The 12,658-nt window shown below is 37.7% G+C and overlaps 1 protein-coding gene and 1 non-coding gene across 8 annotated transcripts in view; one reads left to right on the top strand and one right to left on the bottom strand.

Annotated features, from left to right (window-relative positions):
• Positions 1-10,831, top strand: part of Mtm1 (myotubularin 1) — a 98,646-nt gene extending 87,815 nt beyond the window's left edge. For 6 of the 7 annotated variants that reach the window (XM_078034148.1, XM_078034149.1, XM_078034145.1 and 3 more), the window contains 2 exons: positions 1,806-1,982; positions 9,081-10,831. In XM_078034148.1, coding sequence (XP_077890274.1) covers positions 1,806-1,982; positions 9,081-9,248 — 345 coding nt within the window. In that variant the 3' untranslated portion in view covers positions 9,249-10,831. The remainder of the gene's footprint in view (positions 1-1,805; positions 1,983-9,080) is intronic. The other variant, XM_078034146.1, reaches the window with a different exon arrangement.
• Positions 767-839, bottom strand: Trnag-ccc (transfer RNA glycine (anticodon CCC)). Its single transcript has one exon. It is a non-coding gene; the product is annotated as a tRNA-Gly (tRNA).
• Positions 10,832-12,658: the final 1,827 nt, after the last annotated feature.

Raw genomic sequence — 12,658 nt, 5'->3', positions numbered from 1 at the left:
TGAAATTGGTTAATAAGGTAGATCTCAAGTGTTTTCATCACAGAAAAATGGTAACTGTGTTAGGTGACCTATATGTAATTAGCTTGATTGTGGTGATTATTTCACAATGTGCACAAATCAAAATATTATGTTGGCTGGGAAAGTTGGTGCATACCTGTAGTCCCAGTAGTTTGGGAGGCTCAGACAGATTGCTTGAGTCTAGGAGTTCAGGGCCAGTCTGGGCAACATAGTGAAATCCTCTCTCAAAAATATAAATTTAAAAAATTAAAAATCAAGGGGCTGGGGTTGTGGCTCAGCAGTACATTGCTCACCTAGCATATGTGAGGCCCTGGATTCAATCTTCACCACCATATAAAAATAAATAAATAAAGGTATTGTGTCCAACTATGACAAAAAATTAAATATTAAAAAATTAAAAATCGGGCTGGGGATGTGGCTCAAGCGGTAGCGCGCTCGCCTAGCATGCGTGCGGCCCGGGTTCGATCCTCAGCAGCACCACATACCAACAAAGATGTTGTGTCCGCCAAGAACTAAGAAAAAATAAATAAATGAATTTTAAATTCTCTCTCTCTCTCTGTCCCCCTCTGTCTCTCACTCTCTCTTTAAAAAAAAAAAAAAAAATTAAAAATCATATATAAATTGCATAACCTAAGTAGAAACAATTTATATTTGCCAAGTATACCTTAATAAAGCTGAGAAAAATATAATTGCTTCTACATAAATGTGTGAGACTTTTATTTATATCAACACTGTCAAACTACGTGTGTGGGGGTGCTGGGGATTGAACCCAGGGCCTTGTGCATGGGAGGCAAGCACTCTACCAACTGAGCTATATCTCCAGCCCGTATATGGCTTTTTAAGCTATGTGCATATATAAAAATAAAAACAAAATTCAAATAAACACAAAGCAATATACATTTTGGTACCAGAAACATGCAATTGAAGTTTTAGGTAGATTCAGAAGAAGGCAAAGTGATGCTATCATTATTATCATTCATATTAATGAAATACCTATACCAAGGAACCTTTAGTCACTTATTTTAGGGGTGTTCTTTTTAGTTTTTAGGTTTAGTTTATTTATTCTCCCTTATTTGAAGTCATTACTAAAAACTGTTTAAAAATTCACTGATGGTAATTTTAATTCTTAAATATTTAATTTGCCAGCTTCATTGTGTCCCCAAACTGATGGTCAAATTTTGGTAAAAAGCTATAAAAAACAATGAAAATATGAGAATTTTTATAAGATAATGAATACCAAGTTAAAAAGTGAAGACATTGTGGTCAGTTATCCAGATGTTTTCAAATGTCTGCATGTCAATATGATGTGGATTAAGCATTTGGATGATTGATTATAATAAAATGACTTAATGTCTAAATGCCTGCTGTCAAGTAGACACAGGTTAAGATTTTGTAGTTCTAACAAACACAAAAATTTTAAAAGCCAGTGGGATTTTAGGATTATTTTTATTTTCACTGAATTAAAAAGAGTGTACTGCCCATCTGTTCATAAATGTTTTACCTAGCCAGGAATAGTCTTCTTAGGTCAGTGAATTGCATTTAATGGTGCAGCATCCTGCACCCCTGTCTTCTGGCAGAAATAGTGGCTCTCAAGCCAGGCCATTATGTATGCAAATGTCTGTAAGTGGCTGTGAGCACTCACTGGCCCTTGACCTTTTTGGGCTATTATGGGGATAATGTAAATGTGCGATTCAAGTTGATGCTGAACTGGATTGTCATGGGCTACAAAATGGTTTCTGTGATTGTGTGCGTGTTTACTTAGGCTGTCTGCTTTCTCTCTCTTCTAGAAAGTTACAGAAAGAACAGTTTCTTTATGGTCACTAATCAACGTCAATAAAGAAAAATTCAAAAACCCCTTCTACACAAAAGAAATCAATCGAGTTTTATATCCAGTTGCCAGCATGCGTCACTTGGAACTCTGGGTAAATTACTACATTAGATGGAACCCCAGAATCAAGCAACAAGTAAGTGAAGTAGCACTATTAAAAGATAGACTTAGAAACCAAATGTTTACTTCTGAGATTAAATGATGTTATAATTATGAAGGGAAAAAACACTTGCTTTTAAATACAGTTTAATTTGTATATAATTACTAAACCATGGATGTTGCAATTAAATTCCTCTGCCGATGTGAATGTTGTAACTTTTTTGCTCTGATGTAAGGCAATATAAAGCTCCAGAACATCCCTGAGTTTTCACAGCCAGGGGTTTTCTTTACTCACTTGAAGTGGTTACTCAACACACACACACACACACACACACACACACGATTAGAAACTTCTTTAAATTGACTAGACTTGAATGATCCTATCAAAGTAACAAAACTTTTTGTGTCCTGTGGTTCAAGTGTCTGTACTAGGTCAGCTGTCACCAGAGTGCTTTTTCCTGAGGGCCTCTACTTCTAAAATAAAGATACTGGGTCTGCCAGTGGATAGGAAATTCAGCTGGCCATTTGTCAATCATAAAATAGAAATAAGGATGTTTGAAGGGAAATGCTGTGTATTTTATTAAAGACATTTATTTAGGCTTTCCTTTCTCCCACTCCATCCCAAATCCACAGGGAAAAAAAAAAGCCTGTTTGTAGAGGCTCAGAAATACCTTCACTTACTGATTTGTTCTAAGCATTATAAATACTCAGTGTTTGTGATGGCTCTTGGTAAAGGTCTGCACTTTTTCTTGGGGTTAGAATGGTCCACTACCTGTTCTCCAGTGCAGCCTAGCACAAGCACAATCTTTAACCCTGCTAGGAGCTGGCCAGTGACTGCCATGTCTCTCAGGTTGCTCATTCCACTCAAACACTAGCCACATGCCAGCCTGTGCTCTCCCTTCTCACTGGGGAGACGCACCCTTGTTTCAAGTTCTCTGCCACTGCATGAAAGGCTTTTGCAATTTGGTGATGGTTGAAATGTGTATACTTTTGAAAAGTGACAGTTTCCAGGGCTTGAGAACATTGACTTGTTTGGTCTGGGATTTGAGAAGTACATTGAGGGAATTTACTTAGCAGTAGCTCTGGAGTTTAGAATATCAAATAAAGGGTAAATGGGAATTTTTTCCAGGGTTCTAACTGCTGGTTCAGAGAACATGTTCCTTTCCTATTACTTTTTTAAATCAATGAGCACTGTGTTTGTCCTATAAAATAAGCCTTTTCTATATTTGTCATGGCTTTTTAAAAAATTATTGGCAGTTACAAAGTATTGGCAGTTTCTGTACAGAGTCTTCTTTGATCTATTTGTACTTGGAAAAATTCTTGAAATTCAAGAAATTTAGAGCAATTCATTTCTCACTACAGAAAGGTAATGATGATAATTTTATGACAAGTCAAGTTTGGTTTTTGGGTGCTATTTTTTTCCTCTTTCTGAAAGATCAACTTTGAAGGCATATCATTAGAAGAATTTCTATAATATATTCATCCCCTTTATTTCATAGGGTTTAGTAAAATGGAACTGGGCCAGCTAGAATTGCTCATGTTATCTGATAGAGGTTTTTACTTAGAGACAATCATTGCTTTATATTATGTTCCATTGACATTTACTCAAAAATGAAAATGTCCCCTCTATGTAATTTTCTGAATGTGAAGTATCCTACATACATCTTGATGTTCTCAGGCACGTATATATATATTTTCATCTACCCAGTATGGAATATTCCTATGTGTCAGGCACTGTGGTAATACAGAGATTAGGAAGAGGTGGTCCCTGCCCCCAAGAACACCCTCAGGTTAGCGGGGGTAGCCAGTAACATAAGCTGATGATTATAATGCACAAGGATGAATTTGATAATAGAGGTATCAATTAAGAACATCAGATTTTCTTAAAGATCTGCTTATGTAGAACATTATTACATACAGAAATAGATCAAAGTAAAATTACATGACTTTTGAAATTATATAATATAAACATATAAGAACGTACTTAAGCACTTGAAAATTAAATCATTATTTGATTGTGTGACCCAGAAGGTATACCAATAATTAGTGGACACCTAAAATAGTCACAGCACAATGGTGTACTATCAGCATTGAAAAGACACAAAATAATATAGAGCCTTTCCCTAGCTGTTAACTTTGACAAAGACAGGGTTATTATGTCTTTAAAAGCAAAATCCACCAACCCTTGCTGTGCATGCAACTCAGCAGAGCTTATGGAAAGCCCAGTGCTTCCATTTGATGAGCTATCAATAAGAAGATTTGATACTTTTGATATGAGAAAATTATTCATGGCAAAAGTAAAAGTTTGTCACATAAACCTGGAATTTAAGCTCCAATGGAGCCTCATACTGTACTTTAGGAATGACTGCATTGTATGTAGCTGTTAATCAGGGTTCCACTGGACGCATTCAAATTTTGTAGTGGTAACTAAAGGATGAGAACAGGAGCAGTCAGATATTAATAGACTGACCTATATAGTATTTTCAGTTAGAAAATACTAAAATAATAATTCAGTTAGAAAGTTAAAAGGCATATGGACTTCAAAAAGAAAATGAAAAAATTTTGAAGCCTAAAAATACTTCCATAACTAGCTGATGGCCTGTCTTCTTTACCATGCTGAGTTGGCACACTTTGCTTCATAACTCATTTTCCAGGTCAAAAGTTGAGGCGTAGTCAGGCGTGGTGGCACATGCCTGTAATCCCAGTAGCTTGGGAGGCTGAGGCAGAAGGATTGCAAGTTCAAAGCCAGCTTCAGCAATTTTTTTTGTGTGTGTGGTGCTGGGGATTGAACCAAGGACCTTGTGCATGTGAGGCAAGCACTCTACCGACTGAGCTACATCCCCAGCCTCAGCCCCTCTTTTTTTTTAAATGACTTTATTATTATTATTTTGGTGCTGGGGATTGAACCCAAGGGTGCTTAACCACTGAGCCACATCCCCAGCTTTAATTTTTTTTTGTTTTTGTAGATAGACAGAATATCTTACTTTATTTGTTTATATTTATGTGGTGCTAAGGATCGAACCCAGTGCTTCACATATGCTAAGCAAAGTGCTCTGGCACTGAGCTATAGCCCCAGCCCCAGCCGCAGCCCCAGCCCCAGCCTCAGGAATTTACCAAGGCCCTAAGCAACTCAGCAAGACCCTGTCTCTAAATAAAATACAAAATAAGGCTGAGGATGTATGTGGTTCATCGGTCTAGTGCCCCTGGGTTCAATCTCTTGTACCAAAAAGAAAATTGAAGTGTAATACTTAAAGTCACCTGTCTTTAAATTGTTATGTCCTTTAAGTTGTTTTTGTTTATCTCTAGGCTAATGGCATCCACACCTTTTGTACCCATTACTTGACTGAATTATCTTTTTATTTCTAATAGTTTTTCTGATTACTCTCAGGTTTTCTAATTATACAGTCATATCATCTGCAAAAATGACCGTTACTGCTGATTTCTTTTTTTTATCTAATTACTTGTCACAAACTAATTCTAATCCTCAAACTGACTCTAAATTCATATGAAAAGGGGAGGCTTTAATAATATAACTGAGACAATTTGGGAGAAAATTAAGAACTTGTCCTACTATACATCAAGATTTATATGGAATAAAATTATGCCCAGAAACATACCCATGTGGATGTGGTGACTTGGTAGAGTAAAAAAGTTGCATCGTAGCACACAGAGGAAAGGACAGAGTATTCATTCAGTAAATGGTATTGGGACTGCAAAAACTACAATCCAGAGCTCCTGAAGCCCTGCCCTAAGATCTCCTCCTCCTATCTTCCCCATTTCATTTGAGAGCAATTCCATCCATCCTAGTTGTTCTAGCCAGAAACCTTAGGATTATCCTTGACTCCTTTTCTTTCTCACACCCCAGGTCCAATCTGTCAGGAGAGCCCTTTGGGAGTCTAAACAACACCCTGGTGTGGCCACACGGTGGCAGTAGGCTTCTAGCAGCTAGCTGCACTCCCTGAGGCTACCCTTGCTTCCTTTGACTCTCCTCAAAGTGGCAGCCAAAGCAGTCCTTGTAAAGCAGACTTCAGACTATACCATTATTCTATTCAAAACTGGCCAGGTAGCTGCTTACCTCACCTAAAGTCAAGGCCAAAGTCCTTACAGTGGCTACTGGGGCCTTATGTAACCCTCATTGTCCCTCTCTGATCTCCTAGCCTCCTCAACAAGAGCTCTTTCTCTCACAGTATGCTTCAGGTACACTGGCTCCTGCTCTTCCTCAGACACTCCAATATATACTTGGCTCCCTCCTTCATCTCTTCCAAGACTTTCCCCCCAAAGTCATCTTTGTCTTCAGTGTGACTCACTCTGTACACCCAATTTAGTGTGTAACTAGTGGCTCACCCATTCCCCACTCTATTATTCTGCTCTACTTTTCCCTAGTATTGATTATCTATCGCCTCATGCCTAGTATTGATTGCCATCAAACATTGTCTCTCTAATAATTCACAGGATTGTTATGTTTGTTGCTTGTCTGTCTCCCCCTGCTGGAAGATAAATGCCATGAAACAAACTTAGTTTACTGATCCAAGTACCTGGACCTCAATTGGACACAGTAATGTGGGCAAGGGATATTAATGAGCAGCATTTACTGGGTGTTGCATGCTACACCAAACATTCTTACTCTAAGGCCATATATGCATTTCTGAAAAACCTCACATTGCAAAGTCTCTGACTAAAAATAGCAGTGATTATGAGAAGAATAGGATTAGGAGGAGGAGACCTCTGCAAATCTCTGGACCTTTGTAATCAGAGCACTAATGGAGGTAAAAATTCCAATAGAAATGTGGGTGCAGTTACATTTGCACCTAGTCTGAGTGGATCCACTCTTTGGCGGTCAGTAGTGGATTGAATGGCGCCTCACCCTAAAATAGATATATCCACTAGGAAACTATGAACGTGAAATTATTTGAGCTAGGGTACTTACAGTTATAACTAAGTTTAGAATCTCAAAGTGAGATCCATCCTTGATTTAGCATGGGGGCTATATCCAGTGATGATGTTCTCATAAGACAAAGAGGGGAAGATTTGAGACACAGACACAGAGGGGAGAAGGCCACGAGAAGACAGAGGCAGAAACAATAGGGATGCTCTCATGAGCCCCGGAGCTATCATAAGCTGGATTAGACAGGGAAGGATTCTCCCCGAAGATCCTCCAGAGGGCACGTGGCCCTGCTGACACCTTGATTTTTTGGTTTCTGCCCTGTAAAACAATGATAGACTCAATTTCTGTTGTTTTAAGGCTCTCACATTTGTATCAATTTGTTAGGGCAGCTACAGGACACTAATAGCAGTCTTAAGCCCCCAAGGCCCAAGCTTGCTTCTCTGTATGCAGGGCCTGGAGCAGGCATGTTGTTCCTAGAGACTGCTCTCCTTAGCCTTCTTTGTCACTGCATGACTTTCACAGATTTCTCATTGGTGCTCACAGCTTCAGCACAAAGTTCAGTGCATTGGAATGTAGGGCAATTCTTGAAGCCAATACACATGCTAAAGAAAGATACTTGAGAGACTTTGGGGGCTTTTTCTTAATGTGTTCTTATGTTGCTCAAGCCTTCTATAAAGCTTGCTTCCAATTGCTTGAAAACATTAACTTTGTGGGAAGCTTTTCTGTTGTATACCTTGACCTAGACACTGATTACCTAAGTATATACTTGTATAAAAATTCATTGTGCTGAACATTTTAAGATTTGTGCGTTGTGTGTGATTTATAGCTCAGAACAAAAGTTTAAAAAATGCTCAGGCTGGGGAGAATAAAATTATGCTTCAGCATGACTTCTGCCTTTATATGAGCATGATCCCCTATTTGCTCACTAAAGAAAATGTAGCAAAACAGACTGTATTTAACTGACTTTACTCTCACAACAATGCTGGAAGACCATACTATTTTTAATCCCCATATTATAGGTAGGTCGACAGCACACAGAATGTTAAGGTACATAGCTGGTAAGAGACAAACTGGATTCACAGCTTTGCTGGGGAGCATCAGAGCTGTTGCTTTCAGCCATGTATTAACACAGGCAATAAGCAAGTGGAAAGATAGTGGAGCAAGAGCAAGGCAAACCCCCTCGACTATCATGACACACCATGCTCTGGTCCCCATGTTGGCAAAAAAATAATCTTATGCTCCCAAGTTCTGATGGGGAAACTGAGCTATACGAACTGCCAGGCATCACTCACAAAAGGAAGAAGTAATATCCCCACTTGATGGCAATGAAGTTGAGGAGACCATACTCTATTTCTCATCAATCCCACACCTAGAAAGATTCCTTAGAAAAACAATTGTTTATGTGCATCATGTGTACTACTGAAGAGCCCTCTAAATCACTGATAATCCTTAGCATAGCAGTGGGATAGATCTACTGGTTTATTCCTTCCAAGGGACTCAATAAAGTTTGAATTAAAAAAACACAGGTGCGGTGACACATACCTGAAATCTCAGCAGCCCTGGAGGCTGAGGCAGGAGGATCAAGAGTTCAAAGTCAGCTTCAGCAACTTAGTGAGGCCCTAATCAACTCAGCAAGACCCTGTCTCTATTTAAAATATAAAAAAGGAATTGGGGATGTGGCTCAGTGGCTAAGCACCCCTGGGTTCAAACACTAGCACCAAAAAAAAAAAAAAGAAGAAAAAAAAAACAATGTTGGATCAGAATGTTAATTGATAAATACACAGTAATACCAGTGATGTAACCTTTGATAAGTATAAAGTAATGCCTGCTGCACCTTATATCTAGATGCTTACTTAGAGGAAAAGTGTCACAAACCAGCACAAGAAGGCAGGCCACATACAAGAAGAATAGTTATCATTCAGAACAAAAGAGGACAGTGGGTCTGGGACAAGCAACATGGCAGGCCAGAGCTTTGTCCAAGTTTATATTATTTAAATGGCAATGCATGTGTGAGGAGATATGTATATTAGTTATTTCTTGGTGGTGGTGGTGAATAGCTGGGTGTTTTTAGGATTCTGGTTTACTTGTTGGCATGTGTGAATGGTGCAGCATTTAAATCAAGTACACATGTATGTTAACCCTTGAGATAAGGGTTTCTTCAGAAGGCAGTGGCTGTGGCAGATGTATAGGCAGATGAGTTTTTGTGCTGTAGCCAGCCTAATGCATACTAATGTGTGTGGTTCTCTCCAGCAGCCGAATCCAGTGGAGCAGCGTTACATGGAGCTCTTGGCCTTGCGTGATGATTACATAAAGCGGCTTGAGGAATTGCAGCTTGCCAATTCTGCCAAGCTTTCTGATCCCCCAACATCACCGTCCAGTCCTTCACAAATGATGTCCCATGTGCAGACTCACTTCTGAGGGGGAACACTGCTGGCACTGCCTTTGAGCTCTGAATAAAGGAATTAGTTGACTTTCATTTTGGGCATCTGTACAAAGTAGATTTAAATATTTGCCTCCAGGTAGAACTTAAACTAACATTATCTTAAACTCTTGAATATGTGCCTTCTAGAATACATATTACAAGAAACTACAGTGTCTACATGGCAATCAGAAGAAAGCCAAGAGGAGGAAAATCTGGAAAATGCTGACACCTTTAAAAAGCAGTTTTTGAAAGATAAAATTTAAATTTAATTTACCTTTATAGAAATGCTACATATACAATATGTATTTTTGATACATAAGATACATATACAATATGTATCTTAATTGGGACAACATTATTTTCAGTCAGAGAGAGAGAGATTTGTGAAATGGATTTTCCTCAGACTGCTTAGAATAGTTGCTTTGGATTATCCAAAATGAATCCAAATATGAAAGATGGGTATACTGCCAAAACCAAATTGAGCTCAGCTTCCGCAGTATTATTCAAAAGTAAGGTGTTTAAATAATTGCCAACTTTTATATCATCATAAATGGTGAATTAAGAAGAAATAGCTATGTAGATGAGTTTTTCCTTATTCTGAAATTTTGAAATATTAAAGGTTTTCCCCTAATTTCCAGGAGAAGTGTATTTTTATATTTAAAAAACTAGTGGGACCCATTAAATATGATTTGATTTTTCCTTTACTTTGCCAGTTCTATTTTCTAAATTCTTTCATGAGCTTGCCTAAAATTCTGAAATGGGTTTCAAGTTGTGGAAAATCCTATATAGAACTCTATTTAAGAATGCCAGGTGCATTCTGCTGCTTTAGGTGAATATTTCAGCAAACGTGGCTCTAGTAAATGCAGCTTATCTGCCAAAATGTAGGTTCACCATCTTGGATATATAAGCTACTACTAGAGCATCATTCTTTGAGATAAATGCCCCAGATGTACATTTGTTGAGCGTATTCTTCAAAGTATTATGTTTATGTATTTTGGTTTAAATGTTGTTGGGTTTCCCTCCCCGCAAGTGTGCATAAAAACTGGTTCTACAAATTTTTACTTGAAGTACCGGGAAGTTTGCTTTTTCAGGTTTTTTGTTTTGTTTTGTTTTATTGTATTAAGTAAAATTTTAAATGCACAGTTCTATTTGATATATGAACTAATTCATTTAGTAAGTATATTTGTAAAAGCTAAAGCTAGAGATAAAACAATAAGTTTTACAATGATTTGTAAAGGACTATTTATACCTAATATGGTTTTGTTTTCAATGAATTAAGAGATTAAATATATCTTTGTAAATTATTTTATGTCATAGCTTAATTGGTCTACCAAATAAGACATCTCAAATATAGTGGTATAATGTATGAATTTTGTAAGTATAAGCAATTTTATTAGACATTCTCTTGCTTTTTGTAAACGCTGTAAATATTTCATAAATTAACAAAGTGTCACTCCATACAAAGAAGAAAGCTAATACTAATGGCTTAAAGGATATTGTGAAATTTCATGAAAACATTTTCATGGCAAAAAAAAATGACTAAAGACCTGCTGTAATAAATACATTAACTAAAACCTAACACTCTATTTTGAGGAATGTGACTGTGTATGTGTTTGAAATGTGCATGGTTCCCATCTTATTTTCTGATCTATTTCATACACTCTTTTTACTAGCAACCACTGTGTCCATTTTTGACTGGTAAGTGGCCAATTGAATTTCCTATCCACTGGAAGACCCAGTATATCTTTATTTTAGAAGTAGAGGCCCTCAGGAAAAAGCATTCTGGTGACAGCTGACCTAGTACAGACACTTGAACCACAGGACACAAATCGTTTAGTTACTTTGGCAGGATCATTCAAGTCTAGTCAATTTAAAGAAGTTACTAATCATGTGTGTATGTGTGTTGAGTAACCACTTCAAGTGAGTAAAGGAAACCCCTGGCTGTGAAAACTCAGGGATGTTCTGGAGCTTTATGTCCCTCTACATTAGAGCAAAAAAGTTATAGGATGGAGATGTCTAGAGGACTATAATTAATAATATTGTATTCTGTATTTTTGATCAAGGAATAGATTTTAGGTATTTTTAAAAACAGGTAACTATGAGATGAGGAATATGCTAATTTGCTTGAGTATAATAACATTCCCTATGTGTGTATCAAAAATATCATGTATGCCTTAAGTATATAGAACAAAACAATAAAGATTCTGTAGAGAGGAGAAATAGGAATTCAGCCACATCTGTAATTAGGGAAATATACATTGGACCCACAGTAAGATATGACCCCACACCCATGCTATCCTTTTAAAAGTCGGCAGTCCTAAGCATTGGCAAGATTGTACACCAGTAGTAACTTCATACAGTTCTTTGAAGAATAATTGACATTATGTGGTAAAATTGAAGTTCATACCTACCATAGTATCTAGCATTTCTACTCTTAAATATAGAGATGGCCTGGAGAAATGAGAAACTCTGCACTAAAAGACATGTAAACAAATATTTATGGTACCATATTTGTCATAGGTAACAACAAAGTGCACATATCTAGCTACAGTGGAACAGATAAATTGTGGTATATTCACACAATAGAATACTGCACAACCAGGAAAAATCATTAAACCACAGCTATACATAACACAAATAAAAGCATTTGATTCAAAAAAATAAGGCACAAAATAATATGTCCAGGTGGGGTTGTGGCTCAGTGGTAGAGTACTTGCCTAGCATGTGTGAGGCACTGGGTTCAATTCTCAGCACCACATATAAATAAATAATAAAGGTCTAATGTCAACAACAAAAAAGATTTTAAAAAGAATATATTCAATAGTATTGCATTCCTATAAGTTCAAAAATGAACTACATTCTCATTTAGGGATGTATGAATGGCAAAACAACAATGAAAAGCAAAGAAACCACCACTAGAGAAAGAAACAGTATGAGCAGAAGCATCTGTCCATTAAAGGGGAGGCAGTGTGTGTAGAACACAAAGGAAGTTGGTACTCTTGGATTGCAATGTGTCCAGGCCTGGGAAAGATGAGCTAGAGGTAGGAAGGGGCCTGTCATACAGCAACAAGGCTGGGGACAGAAAGGCCAGTTTGAAGCTACTGTATTTGACCACACCAGAGGGACTGAATCTGGAATACAGACAAGTAGAGATGTAGATTGAAAAAAAGAATCAGTGGGATTTTATAACTTGGAAGAAGAGAAAGTAGTAACAGAGGGAGGCAGAAGGACAGTCAGTGTCAAGAGTCTTGCTATGTGCCAACTCTCCTGGCCGTGGGCCAAAGGGCACAGCAGCCTCCAGATGCCAATCAAGGACAGGAGACAGATTTTCCTCCATAGTCCCCTGAAGAAATGCAGTCCTGAAGATACCTGCATTTTAGCCCAGTGAGACCTGTGTTCCAACTCC

The sequence above is a fragment of the Ictidomys tridecemlineatus genome, chromosome X (assembly GCF_052094955.1).
Source record: "Ictidomys tridecemlineatus isolate mIctTri1 chromosome X, mIctTri1.hap1, whole genome shotgun sequence".
Classification (NCBI taxonomy): Eukaryota; Metazoa; Chordata; class Mammalia; order Rodentia; family Sciuridae; genus Ictidomys; species Ictidomys tridecemlineatus.
This window is presented reverse-complemented; position numbering and strand designations above follow the sequence as displayed.